The sequence below is a fragment of the Danio rerio genome, chromosome 7 (assembly GCF_049306965.1).
Source record: "Danio rerio strain Tuebingen ecotype United States chromosome 7, GRCz12tu, whole genome shotgun sequence".
Taxonomy (NCBI): domain Eukaryota; kingdom Metazoa; phylum Chordata; class Actinopteri; order Cypriniformes; family Danionidae; genus Danio; species Danio rerio.
In genome coordinates this window covers 33,300,093-33,326,983 of record NC_133182.1, presented here as the reverse complement: position 1 = coordinate 33,326,983, position 26,891 = coordinate 33,300,093, and the positions used below count along the sequence as shown (strand labels likewise).

Here is a 26,891-nt window from a genome sequence, read left to right as displayed (position 1 = left end):
GAATTTATTTGAATAATATTTTTTAGCTATAGTTCCTTACTTATCAGATATTAGCATCCGCAGTGATTTATTATCTAACGCATTGCGCTTATGTGTGACAGAAAGTGACGTAATGCCAGCTGTTTTATAGCCCTGCAGTGAGAGATGTGTCCTGTCCTGTTCATGACAGTCTGGGTGTGTGACCGTTTCAGTCCCGAGAGTCTGAGAGGAAATCCTGCTGCACAGCTGTGTGGTCCAATGCTAGTCTTTATGTGCTCTCACACTCACTGTCTCTCACTGTCTGACACTGAGTGCTGTTCTGCTCACTCAGCACACACACACACACACACACACATACACTTCAAGGTCATTTAGTGTAACACGGTATCCATCAGTCCAGCCTCCACTCAACATTTTAACCTTCTCTATCAGAGCAAAACACACACACACATACACAGACACCACTTCTCACACAGTCAGCATCTGCATCATGCATATCTGCAACTGCAACACACATCTCTGCATAACCACTGGATTCTTAAACACTGGAACTACTAAATGTTCACGTCACTGATTTAAGATAATCATAACCTAAATGACCGAATAAATATCTAGTGATCAAAATATCTAAATAATAATGATGATCATAATAATATAATTGGAACATGATATATTTATAAACAGTAAGTAAAAAATTATTGAACGTGTCATCATTTTTCTCAGTAAACATATTTTTTTAAAGATGCATTTGGTTTGGATTTTTCACTGGATGTCTGTAAAAACTAAACTAATTCATAGATATAAAGATTTAGAAACGAAGTTATGTGTAATAAAATGAGATGACACAGGGAAATAGTACTGAACACATAAAGAAAGGTGTAAAAGACAGCAACTGAAAGCTTTCAGTATTTAGAAAGCATCCCTGCCTCTTGTCAGTGTAAATGGATATTGTCTGGTTCAAACACAACATCTGCATTACCAGAATGCTGAAGATGAAAACCAGGGTGGACAATTCAAGAAGATAATGATTCCAAATACAGCCAAGGGAACTCTCAACTAGTTTAAGAAAAGAAAATAAAGCTGCTAGAATGGCCCAGGCAATCACCTGAACTTAGCCCAATCGAAAACAGTAACAGATCAGAGTTTATTGAAGATACCCACAGAACAGTCAAGATTTTTAGACTATGTTGACGTCTGGGAACAAATCACACCTAAACATTGCATGAATTTTTTTACAAGTGGCATCTTAAAGGATTACCCAAAAAAAGAAATAGGTATTGCTGGAATAATTAAATTTTATTATTATTATTATTATTTTGTTTAAGATTTATTTTGGACCTTTTTGCCTCTTTGTTTCAGATAGAACAGTAGTGAGACAGGAAGTGAAGTGGGAGAGAGAGAGGGGGGTTGTAGGGTTGGGAAATGTCCTCAAGCCAGGATTTGAACTCGGGACGCTGCACCTGATGTGTTGTTGCACCATATGTCGGCGCGCTAACCACTAGGCTATTCTTGACTAATTTTCATTTTAATAACATTTTTGTTGAATTATATTATTCCACAAAAGTATTAAGTAGCATATTACGATACATTTTATCAGCATTTTAGAATAATTTATGAACTATCTAGTGAAATGTTCACACACACGTGTATATGGAGAAATAATAACAAGCATAAATAGACTAAATAATACTTAGATATAAAAGTCTTGTTAATCTGTGCAACATTTGAGTTAGGCCTAGCTATGATTCCAGCTTTACAGACTGTGACAACAATCTTTTACGTGTGTACTGAATAATCACCGATTTCATAAAGTCATAAAGGTTTTTCTGCATCTCTTAATGAATTAAGTTCATTTAACCAGCAGCTCATGACAAGATTTCATTAGAGACAGCACAAATCAAACCTAAACAAACATGTTGACAAACATACAAACAACCCACAATAAAGACTAAACTACTTCAGCCTGATCCACATTCATACAGTACTTCCAGCTAATTTGAGCTACTTTTTGACCCTCATTGTGTTTTCAATGTCAAAAAGTGGTCCACTTGACTCAAATTCACCCTAAATCTCTGGCCTCCCTCTTTTCACCTTCTCCCTTTCCTCCTTATAATCAGTCAAGCATATAAGTTTGTGACATACACAGTCTCTCCTCAGAAAAAAAGTACAGCTCAGGCTTTATGCAGGACAGCACTGGATTAAGAGCTTCACTTTGTAATCAGTCTGCTAAAGCTAAACGCACACACAGACACTCACACAAACACAAACACAAACATGCCTCACCCAGCCAAGACCCACTGCCCTACTGCGGGACGGCCACTCGCATATTAAACACACACAGACATCCAATCAAACAAATACACATAGAAGTTTGTATCCTGCACTTATATAGTAAGATGCCCCTGCATGAACACCTAGACACACACACATGCAAACACACACACTCCACCTGTCCGACACTGCAGCACACATTACAGTCACAGATTCAGCAGAACATCCCACTGCAGTGAAGCCCGAACCCAGCAGCCCCTCCCAGCCTCACGCGCTCCTGCACACGCTTACCTTTGTGACAGTCATGCAGAGAACAGTGCAGAAGAGTCAGTCTCTGATCCTGAAATGCTGACAGAAACAGCAGGACAGACACACAGAGAGAAGGAGCCACTGAGCATGTGCTGCCTGAAGCTTCTACGACAGCAGAATGAGCTTGTGAAACAGAGAGAGAGGGAGGGTCTGGTCGCTGTCTCTCTTTAAGTATCTGAGCCTATCAGTGGCGCAGCAGCCGTGGTCTTGTATAGTCTGGATACTGCAGTGAAGTAAGCTCTGCACGCTGCTGCTACTACTGCTCTATCTCTCTCTCTCTCTCTCTCTTTCTCTCTCTCTCTCTCTTTCTTTCTCTCTCTCTCTCTCTCTCTCTCTCTCTCTCTCTCTCTCTCTCTCTCTCAGTCTGTCAATCTGATTACTGCAAGCGCTAATAAAGCTTACTGAATGTCCACAACATCACTCTGTTTATACGTCATACTCTCACTCTCTGTTCACAATATATGACCAAACTCAAACCATTCACTGCTGTACACTCTTAAAAGTCTATTTTCTGTACTGTAAAAAATGATATGACAAAAAGTCATGACAAATGTTTTTGTTACTTTAACGTAATTTAAAACAAGTAAATGTTTATTTTAATATTTTTGTCTGTTTTACTAATTTAAGTTGAGACAACTAGAAAATTTCATTTGATTTAACTAAAAAAATTTAAAGCGGCATGATTCTTTTACACTGTGTTCACTCTTAAGTGTTCTTTATTGGAATTGTTGGTTCCACAAAGAGCCTATAACATCCGTGGAACATTTTCATTCCACAAAATCTTTTTTCTTCTGGCAAACATCGGCTTTAAAAGCTTTACACTATGAAAAATGTAGATTTTTGACAAACTTGTTATTGCTTATAAAGATTATTATCTTAACATCACTCTCTTTACACCTACACTCACTTGCTGTTTATAACATATGATCAAACTCCTGCTCCCTTTGTAGTGTTTTTTTTTATTTATTATTTACCACAAAATAACCCTCGGTACAATCTTTAATTGAAACTTTGACATCCATGGAATCTTTTCTGTCCACAAATGGTTCTTTGTAGGGGAAAAAGTTTTACTTTGTTTAAATGTTCTTCACAACGTGAAGAAAATGCTTCTGAAATTAACCAAGAAAGTTATTATTTCGGGGTGACATGGTGGCTCAGTGTTTAGCACTGTCGTCTAGCAGCAAGAAGGTGGCTGGTTCGAGTCCCTGCTGGATCAGTTGGCATTTCTGTGTGGAGTTTGCATGTTCTCCCTGTGTTCACGTGGGTTCACAGTCTAAAAAAATGCGCTAAAGGTGAATTGAATAAACTAAATTGGCCATAGTGTATGTGTCTGTTGGATGTGTATAAAACATCCAGTGGGTATGGATCTTTCCCAGTACTGGGTTGCAGGTGGAAGGGCATCTACTGTGTAAAACAAATGCTGGATAAGTAGGCGGTTAATTCCGCTGTAGCAACCCTTGATGACATAAAGGAACTAAGTCAAAGAAAAATTCATGAATGAATGAATTATTTTTTGTGCCCATGTCTATGAAAATTCCATTTTGCTTTTCCAGTCAGCTTTGTTTAAAAGGTTTTAAAATAACTTCTCTGCTGTAATCAAAACTCAGAAAGTGAGCAAAGACTGAAAGCTTTAAAACTGGTTAAAGAGGACTATAATTATTAAAGAGAGACTACTGTTGTGTGTAATAGAAATAAAGCTCAGTGTGTTTTTTGGAATATTTAGTAGGCCTACTATTAAAGCTATGAGTGAGAGAGAATATAACACATTATTAAATGCAAACATTTTATCAAACTTCTTATTTTTTGTGAAAAATGTAAAGAAGTAGAAAAACAAACATTTTAGGGTGCTTTGATTTTTGCAAAAGCTTCATGACTGAGAAAGCATGGTTGAGTGGGATTTTTATGTTTTACTGCCCTCTTGTGGGCCACAGCAATATTACATTACTCTTTACAGAGGTTAAACAACAATAGATTGAGTAGTTTATGAATATTTCACTCAGAAAAAGTCATTATTCTCTGAATGTCTTATTTATTTCTGTGTACAGCAAAAGGAGATATTTGGGTGGAAAGTGCAGTTAAAGAGAATTGTGACTGAGGCTGTCATTCTAAGTAATATTTACATTTTATGTTCAAAAGAAAGTCACATACAACACGGAGTGTATGAATGTTTATTTTTGACTGTCCTTTAAAAAGTGTTTTTCACTACAGGCCTTCAACAATAGTCATATTGATTGATTGATTGATTGATTGATTGATTGATTGATTGATTGATTGATTGATTGATTGATGTCTCTCCTCACTACAGCAGCTGTATTATATTGTGACAAATAAAGGAAATACAAGAAATATTGTGAAATGTTAGAATATAAAATAACTTTTTTTATTGGTATGTATATTAAAGGGGTGACACGGTGGCTCAGTGGTTAGCACTGTCACCTTGCAGTAAGAAGGTCGCTGGTTCGAGTCCTGTCTGGGTCAGTTAGCGTTTCTGTGTGGAGTTGACATGTTCTCCCTGTGTTGTCGTTGTGCTCCGGTTACCCCCACAGTCCAAAGACATGCAGTACAGGTGAACTGGGTAAACAAAATTGGCCATTGTGGATGAGTGTGTATGGATGTTTTTTCAGTAATGGGTTGAATGAATTAATTAATGAGTGAAAATAAAAATATACTTTTTTTCAGTGATGGTAAAACATCCATTACTCCAGTGATCATCATCACAAGATCCTTCAGGATCTATTGTACATTTACATTTATCCAAAGCGAATAACAATTGATGATAAAAGAAGCACATCAAATCAAAAGAGTTGCAGTATGTAAACGCTATGATCCGCCTAAGTTACTTAGTCTACAAGTCTAAGGTGTTGTTTGTTTGTTTGTTTGCTTGTTGAAAAGGGAGGAGAGAGTGTGTCCAGGGGGTGAAGGTGGTTAAGAAGTATTAGGTACATAAAAGAAAGTGTCTGGTACATGTGATACACACCTACAGGTGGTTTGTAAAGCCCACTCACCTGCGTGAAGCACACTAAGAACTGCAAGAGGTCTTCCAGAAACATGGAGTGTTGATGGGTTCACGGTGATGCAGTGGGTAGCATGATCGCCTCACAGCAAACAGGTCTCTGGTTCAAGCCTAGGCTGGGTCAGTTGGCGTTTCTGTGTGGAGTTTGCATGTTCTCCCCGTGTTCTCGAGGGTTTCCTCCGGGTGATCCAGTTTCGACCACAAGTCCAAAGACATGCCGTACAGGTAAAAAAGGTTGGCTAAATTGTCCGTAGTGTATGTGTGTAAATGAGTGTGTATGGATGTTTCCAAAGACATGCGGTAACAGGTGAATTGGGTAGGCTAAATTGTCTATAGTGTATGTGTGTGAATAAGTGTGTATGGATATTTCCCAGTGATAGGTTGTGGTTGGAAGGGCATGCGCTGCGTAAAGCATATGCTAGATAGGTTGGCGGTTAATTCCGCGGTGGCAACCCCAAATTAATAAAGGGACTAAGCTGAAAAGAAAGTGAATGAATGAATGAATGAATGGAGTGTTGATAAAGAGCCTGATGCATACAGAGAAGACAGGTTGTGTCCTACAGATGATTTGTAAAGCTCACTCATGCACCTGTGTGAAGCACACTCAATTGCAGTCTTGTTGGTGGGCAGTTAAATGATTAAGTATTGATGATGAGTCTTCAGATGCTTCTTGAAAATGGTCAGAGACTCAGCTGCTCACGTAGAGTTTGGTAAGTTATTCCACCAGGATGGAACAATAAAGGTTCCATCCAAAGGTCTTTGCATTAGATTTTCAGTACCCAAGAGCAGATAAGCTTCAAGTAGTGTGCTCAAATGAATTGTAATCGAAATTAAAAATAAAGTTTCAGTATTGTTGAAAGAACAATATTTGTTTGACACTTTTGTTAATGGTCTGAATTTACTGTCACGTTTGATCACTTTACAATTTTTGTTAGTAAAAAGTAACCATTTGTCAAATTGATTACAAACATTTCTTCAAAATACCTTTTTCTGTTCAGAGGAGGAAAGTATGTCATACACATTTTTAAGTGAACTAAACAAACTCTTTTATGGGTCATATCTGATGCATTGAATAATGCTGGGAAATTGCGTTACAGTAGTGGAATAAAAAATATTTTGTCCAAGAACGCAAAGTACATACCGTCTGCAAGTGCTCATTAAAAAAATGAGAATAAATGACTGAGATAAGCCATGCCTTTGAACTTCCCAAAGACCTATTTGCTGGAATTGTACCTACAGAAGCAAAGATAAGGACACAGCATGCAGCAAATATCTGATCTGATCTCATTCCTGAAAGTCCTCTTATAGTTCACCTAAAAATAAAAATTAACTCACTGTTTAATTACCCTTGAGTGGTTCCAAACCTTTGAGTTTCTTTTTTTTTTGTTAAACACAAAGTAAGATTTTTAAAAGAATGTTTAATAACTGTAACCTCCCATAGTAAGAAAAGCACAATGGAAGTCAATGCTTACCACTTTCCAGCATTTTTCAAAATAATTATTTTGTGTTCAACAGAAGAAGGAAACTCAAACATGTTTGTGACAAGTGTGAGGAAAATGACCATATAATTTTAGTCAAAGCGTATCCCTTTAACTGTTTTTTAGTGGTTTTTACTGGATCTAGACAGCAAGATTCTACAATAAGTTGTACGTTCTGTGTTGTGTTAGACAGTGATGATAAGAAGTTTTCACTGAACGTGAATGTGCATGCATGTGTTTGTTTCGTTATCTGGTTATATTGGTTGCATTTTTATTTCGCTGTTCGCTGATCAATAACTAAATAATAACACCAGGGGGCAGTATTATACATTTTGCCAGAGTTTATACTCCCTCTCGTATGATGGGATTCGATGCAGACTCAGTTCTTCTGGCTTGACTGTTCACCAGATCTGTCTGCACAGAAAGTGTTACTCTAGTGGAACTTTTAATGTGCACTTCTTTGGTTACAGTTTCCCATGTACATGACACAATGTTCCAGCAACACGCCGTCTGCACAGAAACCACTTCCTCTGAAGTCAGGGGGCGAAGGGGAAAAAGTAGAGGCCTTCAGGAAGGAGACAGGAGAGGAACTGATGAACTGATGTCTTTGTGGAATATAAGAAGAAGAAGGTGTGTAACAGGGGACATGGGCATGATAGCTGAACTTTAATGAATTAACTTTAAAGGGAAATATCAACCAAAAATATGTACATGACATGAACATTTTGAAACATCTTTCAAAATAACTGCTTTTGTTGTGTTCTCACTGGAGGCAGGGTAAAGAAGAGTAAATAATGACAGATCTATTTCTATTGTAAAGACACTCATTTTTAAATGAAAAGTGCTTAGGTGTGACTGTGTGAACTGACTCTAGTGGTTTTCTGACACTTAATTGCATGTGAATTGCAGTTAAAATACATTTCAATAACATTAATATTTACATCAAATGCAATTAGGTGAACTTTAGAGTGATTTTGACCTAAAGTAGGACTAAAGTACATCTTAATATGTTTTTTTTTTCACAATTATATTGGCTTAACAAGGAAACATGCTATCAATACGCTAAAAAATATGTCAACCACGTTTGAAAGGTACAGGAAACTCTTTAATTACAAATATACAAATATTAGAAATATGCATGCTACCAATATGCTAATTAGCAACAGGTTAACAAAGTGGTAGGCTGTATAATATCCTAAACATGCTATGAACATGCTAACTTGTGTTAACAATGAGGTAAAACAAATTAGTCATGGACATCTACATATCATGTCACAACAACATGGTAATTTGTGTTAACAGTAAGAAACTGAGAAATGTGCTAATCCATGCAACATGCTAAATATGCTAATCCATGCAATCATAGATACACTAAATATCGCATACAGACCCTGAGCATGCGTCAATTGCTCCGCCATATTTGTACAGTGCTCCCAGGGCAAGTGTCATTCAACCACACTAGTCAACAAGACAGTGTTACTACGTGAAGATGCTGGACTTTAGCACTGTCTACGGGTGTAGTAACGAGCAAACAAAGAAAAAAAGCACAAAGGCAGAACATTTCATATGTAAGATTTTGTTTTTTACGTTTTTGTATGTTATTGATGATAATACAGTCACTTAGTGCATTCACCATAAGGTAAAGTAGCACCAACTTGCACTAAACACTCTGCTTATGCTAGTTTTGTTGAATAAAATAAGCAAACAATGCAGAAGAAATAACAATAAGACGCTGCGGTGCCAGAAATTTGTATTATTGTCAGCTCAGTGAACGATTCATTCATAACGGAGATTTATTCACAAACGAATCACTCCCTCCGTCAGAATGAGAAGTGAAAGCTGGAGTGGAGGTGTGTTTCAGGACACAGATTAGATTAAACCTAACAGGGAGGGTGGATAGTACATTTCCATACACACAAACACAAGCTTTTTGTCAGGAATATCTGTGTGATTACTTATATTTCAATGTAAAAGAGTGATGTAATATTATACATTTCATAATTAAAAAAATAATAATTGCATACTGACCTCCCAGAAAACTCCCGATCATTTATATATGTATATCTCTGGCTCAGTCCTCCACTGCAGCTTGATCCCGCATTCATTTCAAAGGAGCGTTACTCTGTACTTAAAATGGCAGCTCTATTGACGCATTCCTTCCAATAGACAACAACAGGGTAGGCGACATCTAATGTATATATCCATGCCATGCAATATTGTTAAGTAAGCTACACTCAAATTTCTAATTGACTACCTGAGTAACTTAACCCTTTCCAAAGTTATTTTAACTTTTAGTTGTGGCTTTGTTATCTAGTTAGATCTGCTGTCTTTTAAATATGGTTAACATGTACTCTTAAATGAACTAAGAACCATTTATGGAAAACTAAAATTTCATTAAAAGTAATTTCGACAAAAACTGTATGGATTTTTGTATTAATCATGTTTTAATCATGATAATGGTATTGTTATGTATTTGTGTTTTTTGTGCTCTGTTTTCTCTGTGTTTTTTCCCTCTCTCTCTCTCGCTCTGTTCTCCCGTATCTGCTCTCATGTATTCTCAGGTTCTGTTCATTGGTCCATTCAGCTGTCAGTCATTCCTCTCCGGTTACGTCACTCTTACGTCACATCCAATGAGCAAAGACCTCCCGTCTTAAAAGCGCGCGCCAGACCACTCGCTCTTTCTTGTTTTCTTGCTTTCTTGCTTGCATTTTCTCTTTTGCTGTTTGTCGCTTGTTTGTATTTACCGCGTGCGTTTTGAAATAACCCCGTCTAACTGTGTTTTGTTGTTGCTTGTTTCTGTGTGCACGTTATCCGTCCGTTATTCGTACATTGTTCTTAGTTTATCGTTGTTTACGAGGCTTGGACGAAGCGGACAGGTAAGAAGGTCACGTGACATACATTTCGCAACACTCAGGACTACTCTGCTGTCTAGTACACTAGGTTAGGGGCGAGCGCCACTCCTTGTAATTTTTGGATAGATAGATAGAGTAGATAGTTAGGACTCGGAAGATCTTCGTGTGTTAATTATACTGTTTTTCACATAGTTAGTTAGCTAGATGCTTCTGGGAAGTTAGATTTAGTTTGGGTTTTGTTCTTTTCATTTCTTTAGCGCCGCCCGCGTCCCTTCTGCCAGCTCTCTTGTTTTTCCCGTCTTTATTTGTCTCAGTGTTTGTACATATTGTAAATAGAATATTTTTGCTTTACTTACTTTTTCTTTATTTTTGATTAATTCGTTGTTGTTGTTCACTTTGGGATTGTAAATAAAAGCACACATTTTTTTTGGCATTTTTTTGGTTGTCTTTCCACTCATTCACTGTTTATATAAATATATTTTAATTAAATAAATGTCAAACCCCACACCCTAGACTAACTTCAGGGGGGTTTGTAACATTTTTGGGGGCTCGTCCGGGATCATTTAACCCATTTTTAAACAATTAAAATTGTTTGTATTTATAGTTTGAGTGTGAAAGCAACCTGCTAATTTACGAAGGCCCACTGTAGGCCCGACCCGCGGAACGCGCTGCTCAGGTAAACACGCGCACACACACACACATTTCTCTCTGTATTGTTTCTGGTATAAGTAAATAAACAGGATGGCATTGTTTGATTTACAGACATTTATTAATAATCCAACCGTAGAACAATTCGACCGCTGTAGAAAAGATGATTTATTACAGATAGCGGACCATTTCAAAATTTCAGTGGTAAAACAAGGTCTTAAGAAAAATATTAAGAGTGCCTTATACGAAAGGTTGGTTGAATTAAAGGTTCTCAAAATGCCTGTTGTGGAAGAGGAAGAAACCGAGTTTCTTGGTGCTGGCGCGCAAAGCTCAAGTGCAGATGAGCCGGATGAAGGGCGAAATGAAAGCGGTGCTGCGGCTGCGCTCACTGAAGGCAAGCCAACACTGTCACCTTTCGATCCGTTTTCCCCCGTTTATTCTGGGTCTAAAGAGGATGGACGTTTAAAAGTCCGCCTGGCCCGTTTACAGTTTGAGGCACAGGAAAGGGCACAAGCGCGTCAGGCTGAGATGGAACTGAGACTCGAAATCCGCAGGCTTGAAATTACGGCCGAAAAAGAGGTGAAGCTGCGTCAGCTGGAGTTGGAGGCTTTAAAAACTCCTCCTAAAGTGGCTGCGCAGTCCACCCGTGCTGAGACCTCTGTTGCTCCGGTGGGCGATCCAACCTCAACCACCTTCGATATAAGCAAATATGTATCTCTCGTACCAATATTTAGAGAATCCGAAGTCGATACATATTTTAGCGCTTTCGAGCGCATAGCGGCTTCTTTTCGCTGGCCTAAAGATTCATGGTCCCTTCTTCTCCAGTGCAAATTGGTTGGAAAGGCACAGGAGGTTTTTGCTACACTGTCCTTAGAGGACAGCCTTAATTATGATACTGCTAAATCAGCAATCCTCCGTGCTTATGAACTCGTACCTGAAGCATACAGACAGAAATTTAGAAATCACAAAAAGCTTTCTAGCCAGACTTTTGTTGAGTACGCGCGAGAAAAAGGCGTTCTTTTTGATAAATGGTGTAATGCAAGTAAGGCAACTGACTTTAATTCGTTAAGAGAATTAATTTTGCTTGAAGAATTTAAAGATAGATTGCCTGAACGTGTAGTGGTATACCTTAACGAACAAAAAGTTGTGTCGTTGTCACAGGCAGCTGTGTTGGCAGATGAGTTTGTGCTTACGCACAAAAATGTGTTCTATCCAGTCCGATCGGATAAAAATCCCACTGTTCAGTCTGTGAATTTTCCACGTATTCCGACTGCTACTTCCCGACCTAAAGAGGCAATAGAGTGTTACTACTGCCATAAGAAAGGGCACAAATTATCTGAATGTTCCACGCTGAAGCGAAAAAATCCGCAACAGCCATCTAAAAGTGTTGGTTTTGCAAAATCTATTTTAACTAACGGCAATGATGAGAGCACTGATCCGAGCTACACACCGTTCTTGCTCAGGGGTCTAATTTCATTATCTGGCAACCCTGAAGATCAGTGTGAGATTGTACTGCTGCGTGATACAGGCGCTTCTCACTCGTTTATGGTAGAAAATGCATTATCTCTGCCTGAACACTCATCTTGTGGATCTAATATTTTAGTCCAAGGCATTGAGATGGGTTTTGTAAACGTGCCACTATATCGCGTTCATTTACAGTGCGATTTGTTCACTGGGTTTGTGTCGGTCGGCATTCGTCCTTCTCTTCCTGTTAAAGGAGTTTCATTTATTCTAGGTAATGATTTGGCCGGTGGTAAAGTAATGCCTATCTTAGAAGTTACTGATCACCCCAATCTTACCTATTGTCCAGACGAATTATCAGTAAATCACCCAGATACTTTCCCAGCGTGCGTAATGACGCGCGCCATGTCACGGAAAGATGATTCAGTTGATTTATCAAACTCTTTTATTGCGCCAGTATTTTCTGAGAATGTAGTTTCTCCTCCAGACAAAACAGCTACACAGAAACAACAGGAAAAATCAGAATATTTTAATTTTGATGGTGATGCTCTGAGTTTGCCCGTTACTCGTCAGCAGATTATTGCTGCGCAGAAAGATGATGATTCTTTGGTAAAGTGCTTCGACTCCGTTGTTGATTCAGATCAGATTGATAAAAAGCAAATTGCGTATTTCTTTGAAAATGGCTTGTTGATGCGCAAGTGGTGCTCTAATATTGAGACTGATGCTGATTGGAATAATGTCTATCAAATTGTCGTTCCCTCCGCTTACCGCCAACATGTATTATGTCTAGCACACGATCATGTGATGTCAGGTCATTTAGGTATCACGAAAACATACAATCGGATACTTAAACATTTCTTTTGGCCTTGTTTAAAGAAGGACGTCGTGCAGTTTTGTCGCACCTGCCATACGTGCCAATGCATGGGGAAGCCAAACCAGGTAATTCCACCTGCTCCTCTTTTTCCCATCCCAGTCATAGGAGAGCCATTTGAACATGTAATTATTGATTGTGTGGGTCCACTACCTAAAACCAAAACAGGTAATCAGTTTCTACTAACAATAATGTGTACTGCTACTCGATTTCCCGAGGCAATACCGCTCCGCAGAATTACAGCTCCTCTTATAATCAAATCATTGATTAAATTTTTCTCCACATTCGGCTTACCAAAAATCATACAAACTGACCAAGGATCAAATTTTATGTCAAAAATGTTTGCTCAAGTTCTAAAATCACTGTCTATCACCCACCGAGTATCAAGTGCTTATCACCCACAAAGTCAAGGTGCTCTCGAGCGATTTCACCAGACGCTCAAGTCTATGTTAAAGAAATACTGTGCGGATACCTGCAAAGACTGGGATGAGGGCGTTCCATTGGTACTATTAGCGGTGAGAGAAACTATCCAAGAGTCTCTTGGGTTTAGCCCCGCTCAGCTTGTATTCGGTCACTATTTGCGAACTCCTCTTAAACTTCTGAAAGAGAACATTTTGGAAATTAAGGAAAGTCCTAAAATGAATGTTCTTAGTTATGTCAGCCGTTTTAGAGAACGTTTACATGATGCCTGTAAATTGGCAAAAGAATCACTTAAAGCTGCGCAAAATGTCATGAAGCGTCAGTATGACACCCGAGCAGTCGCGCGCTCTTTTCAGCCCGGCGATCAGGTGCTCGTACTGTTGCCAATGCCTGGTTCTGCTCTCTCTGCCCGCTTTTCTGGACCCTATGTGGTGCAGAAAAAGTTAAGCGAGACAGATTACGTAATTGAAACACCTGACAGAAAACGCAAATCGCGCGTATGTCATGTTAACATGTTAAAAACGTACCATGTTAAAGAGAAAACTCAGATCACCACACCTGTTCTTCCTGCTGTTGCAGTTGTGAGCGATGTTACGCATTCTGAAGCTGATGATGATGGCCTGGTGTTACGCAATGCTCATCAGCAGTGCGCTCGTTTAACTAATTCAGAGATGCTGAAAAATCTGAATTCACATCTCACGTATTTATCAGATTCTCAAAGGCAAGATATCATTCATTTAATTCAGAAATTCCCCAATCTTTTCAGTGACACTCCAACGCAAACATCCGTAATTAAACATGACATCAATATTCAAAATTCTTCCCCAATAAAGCAACATCCTTACCGTGTGAACGCACACAAGCGTGCTATTATGAGGAAGGAGGTTGAATATTTGATGGAAAATGGTCTTGCAGTTCCTAGTTGCAGTCCATGGAGTTCACCGTGCGTTCTGGTACCCAAACCAGACGGAACATTTAGATTCTGCACAGATTACCGTAAGGTTAATGCTGTCACTGTCCCAGATTGCTACCCTTTACCCCGTATGGAAGATTGTATTGACAACCTTGGTTCAGCTAGTTTTGTCACTAAACTTGATTTGTTAAAGGGCTACTGGCAAATTAAATTAACTCCGCAAGCTTCTGCTATCTCAGCCTTCGTTACACCAGATCACTTCATGCAATATTCAGTTATGGCCTTCGGATTGCGAAACGCACCTGCCACATTTCAAAGATTAATTAATACGGTTTTATTCGGCGTTCCAAATTGTAACGCATATTTGGATGATTTAGTGGTTTATTCATCTGAGTGGTCTGAACACATTTCTTTGCTGCACACTGTTTTTGAAAAACTGTCCAACGCCACATTAACATTAAATTTGGCAAAATGTGAATTTGCTAGGGCGACCGTCACATACCTTGGTAAGGAAGTTGGTCAAGGTCAAGTTCGGCCAGTCGCTCCGCCATAGCCGAATTTCCCGTACCTAAAACCAGGCGAGAGTTGCACCGGTTTTTGGGTATGTCGGGGTACTATCGGAGTTTCTGCCGAAACTTTTCCAGTGTGGTTTCACCCCTAACGAATTTACTTAGTCCTTCTCAGCAATTTGTTTGGTCAGCTGAGTGTCAGCATGCTTTTGAGAGCATAAAAGCTTTGCTCTGCTGCGCTCCTGTCCTCGCGGCCCCAGATTTCACCACTCCTTTTAAACTGGAAGTAGACGCGAGTGCTTTAGGTGCTGGCGCGGTACTTATTCAGGAGGACCGTGATGGCATCGAGCACCCAGTCTGTTATTTTTCCAGAAAATTCAACAAACACCAAATTAATTACTCCACTATCGAAAAGGAAGCACTTGCATTACTATTGGCATTACAATACTTTGAAGTTTACCTTGGTTCCAGTTCGTTTCCAATCATGGTTTACACCGATCACAATCCGTTAGTTTTTCTCTCCCGTATGTACAATCAAAATCAGCGCCTCATGCGCTGGGCTTTGATTGTACAGAATTACAACCTGGAAATCCGTCACAAGAAAGGCACCGACAATATAGTGGCCGATGCTCTTTCCAGGTGTGTGTAGTTGGTCGTAATTAAACCGCATGGTTTGTTTTGCGAGTTTTTTTTCTTTCTATTTCACAATTTTTTTTTAACAAACAATATTATATGTTTGTTCTCATGGGTGGGAGTGTTATGTATTTGTGTTTTTTGTGCTCTGTTTTCTCTGTGTTTTTTCCCTCTCTCTCTCTCGCTCTGTTCTCCCGTATCTGCTCTCATGTATTCTCAGGTTCTGTTCATTGGTCCATTCAGCTGTCAGTCATTCCTCTCCGGTTACGTCACTCTTACGTCACATCCAATGAGCAAAGACCTCCCGTCTTAAAAGCGCGCGCCAGACCACTCGCTCTTTCTTGTTTTCTTGCTTTCTTGCTTGCATTTTCTCTTTTGCTGTTTGTCGCTTGTTTGTATTTACCGCGTGCGTTTTGAAATAACCCCGTCTAACTGTGTTTTGTTGTTGCTTGTTTCTGTGTGCACGTTATCCGTCCGTTATTCGTACATTGTTCTTAGTTTATCGTTGTTTACGAGGCTTGGACGAAGCGGACAGGTAAGAAGGTCACGTGACATACATTTCGCAACACTCAGGACTACTCTGCTGTCTAGTACACTAGGTTAGGGGCGAGCGCCACTCCTTGTACTTTTTGGATAGATAGATAGAGTAGATAGTTAGGACTCGGAAGATCTTCGTGTGTTAATTATACTGTTTTTCACATAGTTAGTTAGCTAGATGCTTCTGGGAAGTTAGATTTAGTTTGGGTTTTGTTCTTTTCATTTCTTTAGCGCCGCCCGCGTCCCTTCTGCCAGCTCTCTTGTTTTTCCCGTCTTTATTTGTCTCAGTGTTTGTACATATTGTAAATAGAATATTTTTGCTTTACTTACTTTTTCTTTATTTTTGATTAATTCGTTGTTGTTGTTCACTTTGGGATTGTAAATAAAAGCACACATTTTTTTTGGCATTACTTTGGTTGTCTTTCTCACTCATTCACTATTTATATAAATATATTTTAATTAAATAAATGTCAAACCCCACACCCTAGACTAACATCAGGGGTTTGTAACAGGTATTATTTTAGGTTTGAAATGTATCTGGTTTAAATATATAATATTAAGCATGCTACAATCAAAGTTGTAAGAAATAACTGTTTGTACATGTTAAAATGTTAACCATTTCATAAAAAAGATATTTTAAAATGCACATGAAGTAAAACTTTTAATCTGCCTTTAATTATTATGTTAATGGAAATAAATTATGTTTCAAGAGTTCACACTTAGCTGATGATTGATTGTAAAGCTTGTTTGGCATGCTGTCCCGGGAGAGAGCCTTGAGCTCTTAAGAACCTTGAGCCCGGGGCTCCCTCCTGTTTGCAAGGTGAGAGGGGAGTTTGAGCTCAGGTGGAACTCCCCTGCTGTAGTAGCTAATGAACAGATAGTCATTGCTCTTAAGAGATAACTATTTACTAGGAGCATGTCTATGGTGCCGATTTGGATTAGTCAATTAACATAAGTTGCATGTTTTTGGACATTGGGAGGAAACCGGGGAACCCAGGGGAAACCCACGTGACCACAGTGAGAACATGTAAACTCCGCACAGAAACGTCAGCTGCCTTGGTAAGTACTAGAACCATTGATGTTCCTGCTGTGAGGCTACAGTGTTAACCCCTGGGCCACCGTGCCACCCATCTGGGAAAGGAGGGGGAGTAGGTGTGGAAGGGGGGATTCTTCAAAACGAAGATGGCTGTTATATGGAACATAGGGTATTTATATTGGCTTAGGAATTGTCTGATTGGTGAATCATAATTTGGATAATGTGAGACCAGTCGCAAGCAATCATAAGCACGTGATCCTCTTGAAAATAGTTTATAAATAAACTTCGATAAAAAAAGAATAAAGTAAAAAGTTATTTTGTTTTATTTTAATGATTATCAACTTAATTTTTTTTAGACTTTGAAATTGCACTGCTGACCACGACCTTTGTAGATAAGCTTCTCTTTTATACATTTTTTCTCAACAATATAACTTCCCCTGTAGGCTCCATACATCTTCATGTTTAAAACATCTTAAGTGTTAACAACCCATGTGAGTCCACCCACCCTCCTCATCCACCATAACTCTCTGCATTTTTCCTCAAAGTGATACATGAAGGTTTGCATTGCACACGTGGCATTTTTCCCCTCATAAAGACATTAGTCTGTTAACCCCGTCACATCATTACAGGCTTATTCTGCTGAGTTACTGCTGCTGCCCCACAGGGTTAACTGGCTTGCTGGAAACAGATCCGTCTCACGAGCTGATAACTTTAAACAAGATTTAAACATCATGCAACGTTCTCATAAAGACTTACACACTTCTGCACATCATATTTGACTGATTCACTGCACATATGCGAAAGTGGTCGCAAAAGACAGCTTATAGACGTCGTTTTAGAATTATTGCAACACAAATGTAAGTGAGTGTAAGCTATCCCTTTATGCATGCCTCAGGGTGTCATTAATAAAGAATATAATAAACCATCTACCGTTTCTTCTATTAAAAAAATATTCAAATTTACGGTAAGAATAACTGTATAAAATAACAGTCGGACATGTAAGAGCTAAATTATCTCTTTTTGGATGTACTCACTGAGTTAAATCTTCTTTGGCAGTATAAAGATGCTTTTTATTTTAGTGTGAATGGTAGTAAATTGTAATAGTTAAAGGCTGTACCGAACTCAATGGTCACAGATGCTTTGATGTGGTCAGGCATCTATTTATCTGTGCATTGATGTTTGGTTAAGCTTTTTTGTGTGCTGTGCTGATCCAGTGCCAGGCACTGTGTTGCGTACAGAGGTCAACACTTTCATGTGTGTGTGTCTTTAGGACTGACAATCCAAAGAACAATATGTACTGTGTGAGATGTGTGTGTGTGGTCTGTCTGCAAGCTCACCTCTGAAGAACGGTGAGGCTTTAACCTAGAGCCACTGAGTCCAGTGGTCTTGCTTCAATTAAACCAGAGCTGTGAGTCTGCTTACACCTCTCGCAGAGGTGTACGGCAAAGCTTTATTAACAAACCACAGATTAGAATGAAAGAAGAGGAAATTGTGCTCAAGTCTATAAAAACTTTGCAGCCATCGAGCAGTCAAAGCCTGGTGGTGTTCCTGTCAACATTCAGGTGTGTGTCTGTAGGAAAGTACTATCAGCTTCTGGAGATTTTGTGTCAAACATAAAGACCTGGGAGAAATAGAAAAAATGTAAACGAGAGTTGCTTATTTTCAAAGAAATGATCAGTGTAACATTTTGCACAGTTGAGTGTGTTAGATCACACTCTTCACGCCAGATAAAGAATATCTAGAACTGGACACCAGATCCTGTCAGAAAATGTCTGCATCCGGACACCAAGCCAATATACCCAAACCTGTTAACCAGTATTCAACTGATCAACAGTCTTCTATCAATTGTTGTTGATAGAAATCCAGAAAGCAGTCGAGAGATGAATTCATGATGATAAAGAAAGAGCAGAGTTTATTGAATAATCTTAGTTTTGTGAGATTCAATGCTCAGACTTTGTCTGACCACAATAAATCCAACAAGTGTTATTAGACCACAAGCAATGGCAATGGAAAATTACTGCTTCACAACATTGTCCAGACACAATACAGACCCTAAAATGAAGACATTCTCTTACTCATGAAAACAATTGTCGCTTGAATCCACACAGTCATAAGATTTGAACAATATGGAAATAATTATAAAGAAATATAGAAAAATAGTAAGAATAAAAGATAAAAACATAATAAATAACAAATAATAATCAATAATAATAATAAAACCATTTATGATCAATAAAATGACAATGATAATTATATAAATGATTAATGACATAAATGAATGATTGATTTAAGTTAACACATAAGTTTGCTACAAGGACTTCTTCAAGTGCAACTGTCAGATTCAGTAAAAACTCCGCTCATTTTCTCCATAGGGACACGGATTTTAAGCACTGATTGATAAATCTTAGTTGACTTAGTTGTGAGCTTTGAGGTCATTAGGTTAGGTATGTTTTTGATGAACCATTAGTTCAGCTTAATTTTAAAATTTAGAATTAGAATTTAAATAAATTTTTTTGCAGATAAACAACATTGCCCATAATGCTGCATAGAAAATTCCATCAATCTTAGAGATGCTATATAGCTGGGATCACCAAACTTGTTCCTGGAGGTCCAGTGTCCTGCAGATTTGAGCTCCAACCCTAATCAAACACACCTGAACAAACTAATCAAGGTCTTACTATACTTGAAACACCCAGGCAGGTTTGTTGAGGCAAGTTGGAACTAAACCCTGCAGGGCACCGGACCTCCAGGAATGAGATTGGTGACCCCTGCTATATAGTATAAGGATGGCTTGCTGGCCAGTGAAACGTCTTGTGTGAAAACTACAAAAAAAAAAGATGTAAAAGTTACATTTCTTTTTGTATATAACTGATCATCTAGTAAAAGTAAGCTCAATTCATTTGACCCCCCGCTAATAGTAAATCATAAAATCCATCATGGAAAGAGATTTTGCTCTCTTGTTTAACATCTGTGGAAATATATCATACCTATGTTGGGAAAATGCCCATATGTGGACCTTATGAGACATGACGGTTTAGGACAAAGTAAATATACATCCAGATGACTGTCCAAACAGATCCTGTTCTAATATTCTTGGAATGTTTCTATAGAATTGTTCATATTAGGATGATGGTGATTTCCTATAGAGCAGACGGACTGAAAATAACCAATCATCAGTTCTTTTGTTTATTTTTCTTTTAACTAACAGGGTGGCACACAGCTTTCAAAAATTGGCCACACAATCAGCAACTGCTTACAAAAACAAGGTATAATATAAAAACTGCCAAAACTCAAACTCAAAAGTCAACTACTACAGACCAGCATATATCCTTAACGGGATAGTTTCCCCAATAAATTCTGTCATAATTTATTCACCCTTCACTTTTCCCAGATCTGTTTGACTTTTTTTCTTCTGACACAGAAGAATATTCATTCATTCATTTTCTTTTTGGCTTAGTCCCTTTATCAATCAGGGGTTGCCACAGCGGAGCGAACCGCCAACTTATCCAACATATGTTTTGCGCAGTAGATGCCCTTCCAGCCGCAACCCAACACAACTATAAACTCTTGCTTTCACACACATACACTACGGACAATTAAGCTTATTCAGTTTACCTGTAGCACATCTTTGGACTGGGAGAAACCGGAGCACCCGGAGAAAACCCACGTGAACACAGGGATAACATGCAAATCACATAAAGAACCACTTATGGGTGACTACATATTGAGTAAATTTTTCCGTGAACAATGCAGCCTATTATGATCGCTGATATTTATGATACCTGCAATAAAGGATCAGATGAAATGCAACCAATCATAAACATTAGAAGCAAAACAGCATAATAGCTTTATTTTTGTTAGAAAAACTATAATGACTAAAATATTAACTTAAAAATCATGCACATTTTGCTGTTTTTTATTGCCAGTATACAGTATATTAATTATATATATATATATATATATATATATATATATATATATATATATATATATATATATATATATATATATATATATATATATATATATTATTTATATATATATATTAAATGAATTAAAAACCACAAGTGCACCCCCTGATGCTGGCCCTGGATCTCCTTTGTTGAATTCAGGCACTGTGGGATTTTCCACTCTTTTCATGGAGTGGAGCTTCTTTGTCTCTGGAACAATCTTTAATTCACCAAGCAGTATGTAAAATCAACAGGCTGAAAATCTGAGCTGGTATTTCCAGATGAACACCCGCTCCAGGTCCCCAGCTGTTTGGCCAGATCCAAACCCAGCCGTATTTCAGTACTCTTTGTAAAGATGCCTGTGCGATTTTTCCAGACCTTTTTGAACGACTTAGGAAGTGAGTCATACCCATTTGTGGAGCAATTATGTGTTTATTTTCACTTCTGTCCATAGCATATTTGCAATTTCTGCGGTGTCTGTGCCTTACGTCCAGGAAAGTGATATTGTTGAGTGCTTAATCTCTTTCTTGTTCATTCCTGACAAACTTTATTTCTGGCTGTGATTTTCATACAAGCTGATGAAGCAGACAGTAAAAATCTATTTAAGGTCTTTAAGTGACATTAGGAAAAAATCTGAGATTGTGATTTTTTTCATTTTATGGTGTTCTTAAAGGGCAGTTGGATTCGCAGTTTGAAGCGTTTGCATGCTCACGTCATGGATGAGGTCTTGTTACTGTAAGTGGTCAGTCTAGGATGAAAAGGAAGCTAATTTCTCTGAAGTCTGTCCAGCAACCCCTGACCTGGCCAAACATCAGAGGAGCGAACCGTAAACAGGGAAGTGCGCAATGTTTACTTCCCATCTTCTCAAATAGCTTGCTTTTTGAGATTCTCATGAGAAAAAATGCTTTTGTTTGAGTTATGGTTTATTAATATATTTGATCATTTCAGTGACAATTGTCATAGTCATTGAATTGAACTTTTAATTTGACAGATTTTAAACTGTACAAAATACAATTATTCCATACATTTTGAAACAAAACTGTTGAGGATAAAAACACATTAAAGCCCTGGGCTTATTTCCATTGTGGTCTCCGTGTTCACGTCAAGGGATAGGGGTGTCCCAATTCTCTTTAGCTTGAAGGCGTAGGGCTAAGGGAAAAGGGTGAATAGCCCTTCGAATGAAGATTTTTCAGGACCACACTCGAAACCAAGGGGTAAGAAAATTTTCCAGAATACACCAGCCACAACGGCGGATAGTTACACCCGGAAGTAAGGAGATCCACAAATTAGTATTTTTTGTCATTATTACGAATTTTTACAGCAAACAAGCACATGTTTTAATATATTCATAACCGCGTACGTGTTTTACTGTCATGCTTTAAAAAACCCTGCTAAAATAAAAAACGCTAAACAAATATTAAAATCCCATCCCCTAGTACTATATGAATGCTGTTGCCTCATGAAAGTGCTTAATTATTGTTTTTAATTTTCAATTTTGTTATTTTCATTCTACGTTTAATTGTTTTGTTTAAATATTATTTATTCATTTTCCTTCAGCTTAGTCCTTTATTTCTCATGGGTTGCCACGGAGGAATGGAGCGCCAACTATTTCGGTATATGTTTTATGCAGTGCATGCCCTTTCAGCCACAACCCAGTACTGGGAAACACCCATACACTCTTACTTTCACACATGCACTCATAAACTATAACTAATTTAGTCCATCCAATTCACCTATAACGGATGTCTTTGGACTGTGGGGGAAACCAGAGCACCCAGAGGAAACCCACGCAAACACGGGGAGAACATGCAAACTCTTCAGAGAATCAGAGAAACACTGACTAGCTCAGCTAGGACTCGAACCAGTGACCTTCTTGCTGTGAGGCGACAGTGCTAACCACTGAGCCACCATGCTGCCTTGTTGAGTATTGTCAAATTTTCTAAAAAAATGTCCAAAACTAAATTAATACAAATAGATTTTTATTGAATTTAAATAATTTTAGAGGGGAGATGCCCAAACTAGTCCCTGCTGGCCAAAGTTGACCCATGGTAACCTTTGATTTGGCCCACCATTCCATCTGAAAAGAGAGGGAGAATGTTAAAGGTGAAAGGGAGGATGGTTTAGAGACTGTCAATTCAAATTTTATGTAATCTTTTATTTATGTGTTTTATTGTTAATGTAAGGCGAACTGAAATGAAATATTTTAATTGAAATGCTGTAATTTAGTTTAAAATACTGGCATCTTTGACGAATAGAGGACAATGTAGTGACTTTGGTGAGCAAATCAGGCAGATAATACTTGACAAGTGTATTCAGCATTGATCTTCACTGTGTTATAAATGTGATTGTTTATGTTTTTATTGCAATAATTTATCATTTTGAAAAATATACTGCATTTGTACGATTCAAAGTTGGTCTGAACAATATATCTTTTAAGCATTGACATCGCAATGTGTGTATCTTCAATAGTCACATCGAAGGTTATTATTATCTATTAAAGATTTTAAAATACTTGGAAAAAAAAAACTTTATCATCCCAGCTGATCTAAATGAATGACATCTTTCCAAATAGAGTTATTCAAATCATTTGGTAAAATTGTATTCATATGCAATAAAATCGCGGTAAAACAAAATATCGCAATGTAAGATTTTTCCAATATCAAGCAGGCCTAATCAAAGCAATGTTTTCTATCGATTTTTAAATGATATGAACTAAATTAAGAAATTACCCATTGCAACTTTAATGTAAAATAGTTTGGTATATTTACCTTCGGGGCAAAGCAGTAGCGCAGTAGGTAGTGCTGTCGCCTCACAGCAAGAAGGTCGCTAGGTCTCTGGTTCGAACCTCGGCTCAGTTGGCGTTTCTGTGTGGAGTTTGCATGTCCTCCCTGCGTCCGCGTGGGTTTCCTCCGGGTGCTCCGGTTTCCCCCTACAGTCCAAAGACATGCAGTACAGGTGAATTGGGTAGGCTAAATTGTCCGTAGTGTATGAGTTTGTGGATGTTTCCCAGAGATGGGTTGCGGCTGGAAGGGCATCCGCTGCGTAAAAACGTGCTGGATAAGTTGGCGGTTCATTCTGCTGTGGTAACCCTGGATTAATACAGGGATTAAGCCGACAAGAAAATGAGCGAATGAATGAATATTTACCTTCGGCTCACAGCTCTCAATGGTATTTGGTTTTTGGCCCTTCATACGAAAAAAAATTGGGCACCCCTGTTTTAGAGTAATTAAAATGTTTAGTCAGTTTTCCAGTTTTATTTGACCTAAATATGCTAATTACCTTTTATTTCATATTTTACTTCAATGTTAATAGCCCTAGGACACTGGGAATGATGGGGGTCTTAATGTTTTCACTTGTTACTAAGTGAAATGTCCTTTAAATGACTGCATTGCTAGGAAATAAAAGGACAACAAAAAACATTTATATGAGAAAGAAATGACTCTACGTTACTGCTGCAAAAATGTTCTCGACCGCAAGAAGTATTATGCTTTCTCCTGCTAATGTGTCATCATATGGGATACATTTGCAGGGCCTGCTCACAGGGGCTCAGTTCGGCGTTTAAGCGGTCAACCCTGAAATAAATAATTACGTATAAGGCTCCTCAAACCTAATAATTACATGCTGGAAATGACGGAGCTTTGGGTTTTCCATGGTGATGCAGGAGAAAAGAAAGATATGATTTTCCCCCTTCTCTTACATTTTTCCATCCCGCTTCGTATGCAGTGATGCGGAAGCTCTATGAAACAGGAGCATTTCTTTTTAACGTGCACGCACGCGGCATCGGGTGATTTCAGACCACATTATGAGCTAATTGGTCAATGTTGAAACAACCGCCTGTGTTCGAGCAGCCGCTGAAGAGCTGACTCAAGTGAGAACAAACCAAGGCCAGAGCTCAGATTCAGCGTCAGGATTTCTGTAGCTTAAAAGCAGTGGTGTAAAGTAACTACTGTAATTACAAATACTACATATTTAAATTACTGTAAATGAGTAGTTTTTCTCAGAAATTTTAATTTACTGAGTAGTTTTCAAAATGTGTACTTTTACTTTCCCTTGTACATTATTAGTGCTGTATCGGTATTTTTACTCCACTACTTTCCTTCAACCTCCAGTCACTACTTTATTTATTTTATGTTTATGGGGATTAGAAAACTACCTCAAGACATGGGTGCTTCATAATTGCTGCAAACTGTTTGTAAGCATTAAAAGTGTACAAGAAAATGTTCAAAATCTTTACACGCTATAGCCCAAAGACTCTTTAGATGCATGTCACTGATGAGAAGATGACGGATGTTTACTGTATGATGACCAAAATGGCCTTAAACACCCAGCAAGCACAAGACGTCAACACGACGTCTGATTGACGTTGTACCATCATGGGGACGTTGCATTTTGTTTGGAAATGAAAATCGGGTTGACGTCAAACTTCAATGTCAGGCCAACATCAGTAATCAACAATCATGCTAAAACCAACCAAATATCAAGGTCTAATGATGTTACAGCTTGGCGTTGTGTGGACGTTACCACTATGTTGTCTATCAGATGTGGGATTTTGTTTGCCATACCTAAGCAATAAACTTCAATATTTGACATCATTATGATGTTGGTTTAAAAAGTTAGCTTGACATTGGATTTGGGTCACTTTCCCACACAACCTAAAATCAACCAAATATCAATGTCATTTGACATCATTATAGACATTAAAATAACGTTGTCCTTAGACGTTGAATTTTGGTCACCTGACATCACAACCTAAATGTAACCTAATAATAACGTCATATGATGTTGTGTGCCTGCTGGGCAATAATTAGATGCACTACAGATTGTTACGTTTACACACACATGCACAGATTACATGTAAATGCATCAGCTTTTAACAGCGTAATACTTACAAAAACGCTGAGTCATTCCATAACAAACATCACTTTGTTGATGGTACATACAGCAGTTTTGCTCTAACTATGTAGAACTTTTCCATTGGTGGTAAAAGGCAGGCAGTGTAACAATAATGAGTTTAAAATGTATGTTGCCTGATATTAAATTAAGCATAGTTTAAGTATTAGTTTTAATTCGTATAATTGAATAAAGTGATGATCTCATAAGAAAAAAAAATAAGTGTACAGTTCAGAACAGCACCAGTAGCCGGACACAATATTTTTAATTGTTCAATTGATTGTTCAATCTAAAATCTGACATTTGGCCGCCCCACCTGCAGAAATGATTTCTTTAGATGGCAAGCTTGTAAGTTGTGAAGTTAAAATGGAGCTCTGTTTCCCTGCTCAGTCTTTGGTTGTGTGTCTGCATGTCTGTGCATTTGTTTGCATGTTTGAGTACTTTGTGCATGCGCATGTGTGTGTTACGTGGTACAAATCATGTGGCTATTCCTGCTGTGGTCGGTGTGTGGTTTCAGTTTCCACATCTCTCCATGTTGCTACTGGCTCTGAGCGCCAGTCAACTCCACTGCCAGATATCTGGAAAAGTAAGAATGACTCACTACTCAGGCTAGACCATTTGCTCGCTTGCGTTCAGTATTTATATTAATGCCCTCTGCCATCTTTCACATTATATGAGCATATTGGTTCTATTGCCCAGCTTACAATTAAACACTCTCCATTCTCTCAGCAGTATTCTTGTGAATAACCACATCATGCGCAATAATAAAACCAAATAGGTCTAAGAGGGTTAAAAGCTCTTGCCACATCGTGCTAGAAATATGGAGACTCTCCAAAAGAAATATTGAGATTTTATGACACTTTTAAGAATTTGGTGCTATAGGGGGAAGAAAAGACCTCCATAGTGGCAAGAAAGGGGTATTTGGCGATAGGACATAGAACATTGTCATACTTACATTGGTTTATACAAATCTTGTAAATGATAGGACTTGGAAAAGAGTAAAATGACACACAATTGTACTTGATGTGTAAACTGTAAAAATAATTTGTATGAGCAGGTCTGTGCCATTTCCAGTATTCTTAGTTGCAATCAAATAACTGATATTCAACTCTGATGTTTGC

The 26,891-nt window shown here is 38.2% G+C and overlaps 2 protein-coding genes across 6 annotated transcripts in view; one reads left to right on the top strand and one right to left on the bottom strand.

Annotated features, from left to right (window-relative positions):
* The window catches only part of coro2ba (coronin, actin binding protein, 2Ba), a 72,618-nt gene extending 69,939 nt beyond the window's left edge, over positions 1–2,679 (bottom strand). The window contains exon 1 of the mRNA XM_683629.8: positions 2,542–2,679. Within this exon, the coding sequence (XP_688721.4) occupies positions 2,542–2,556 (15 nt within the window). The 5' untranslated portion in view covers positions 2,557–2,679. The remainder of the gene's footprint in view (positions 1–2,541) is intronic.
* Positions 1–26,891, top strand: part of itga11a (integrin, alpha 11a) — a 157,008-nt gene that overhangs the window by 44,315 nt on the left and 85,802 nt on the right. For 3 of the 5 annotated variants that reach the window (XM_073906539.1, XM_073906542.1, XM_073906540.1), the window contains exon 2: positions 7,521–7,680. The exons of the other annotated variants lie outside the window; for them this stretch is intronic. The gene's annotated coding sequence lies outside the window, so the exon portion shown is untranslated. The remainder of the gene's footprint in view (positions 1–7,520; positions 7,681–26,891) is intronic. 5 annotated transcript variants of the gene reach the window in all.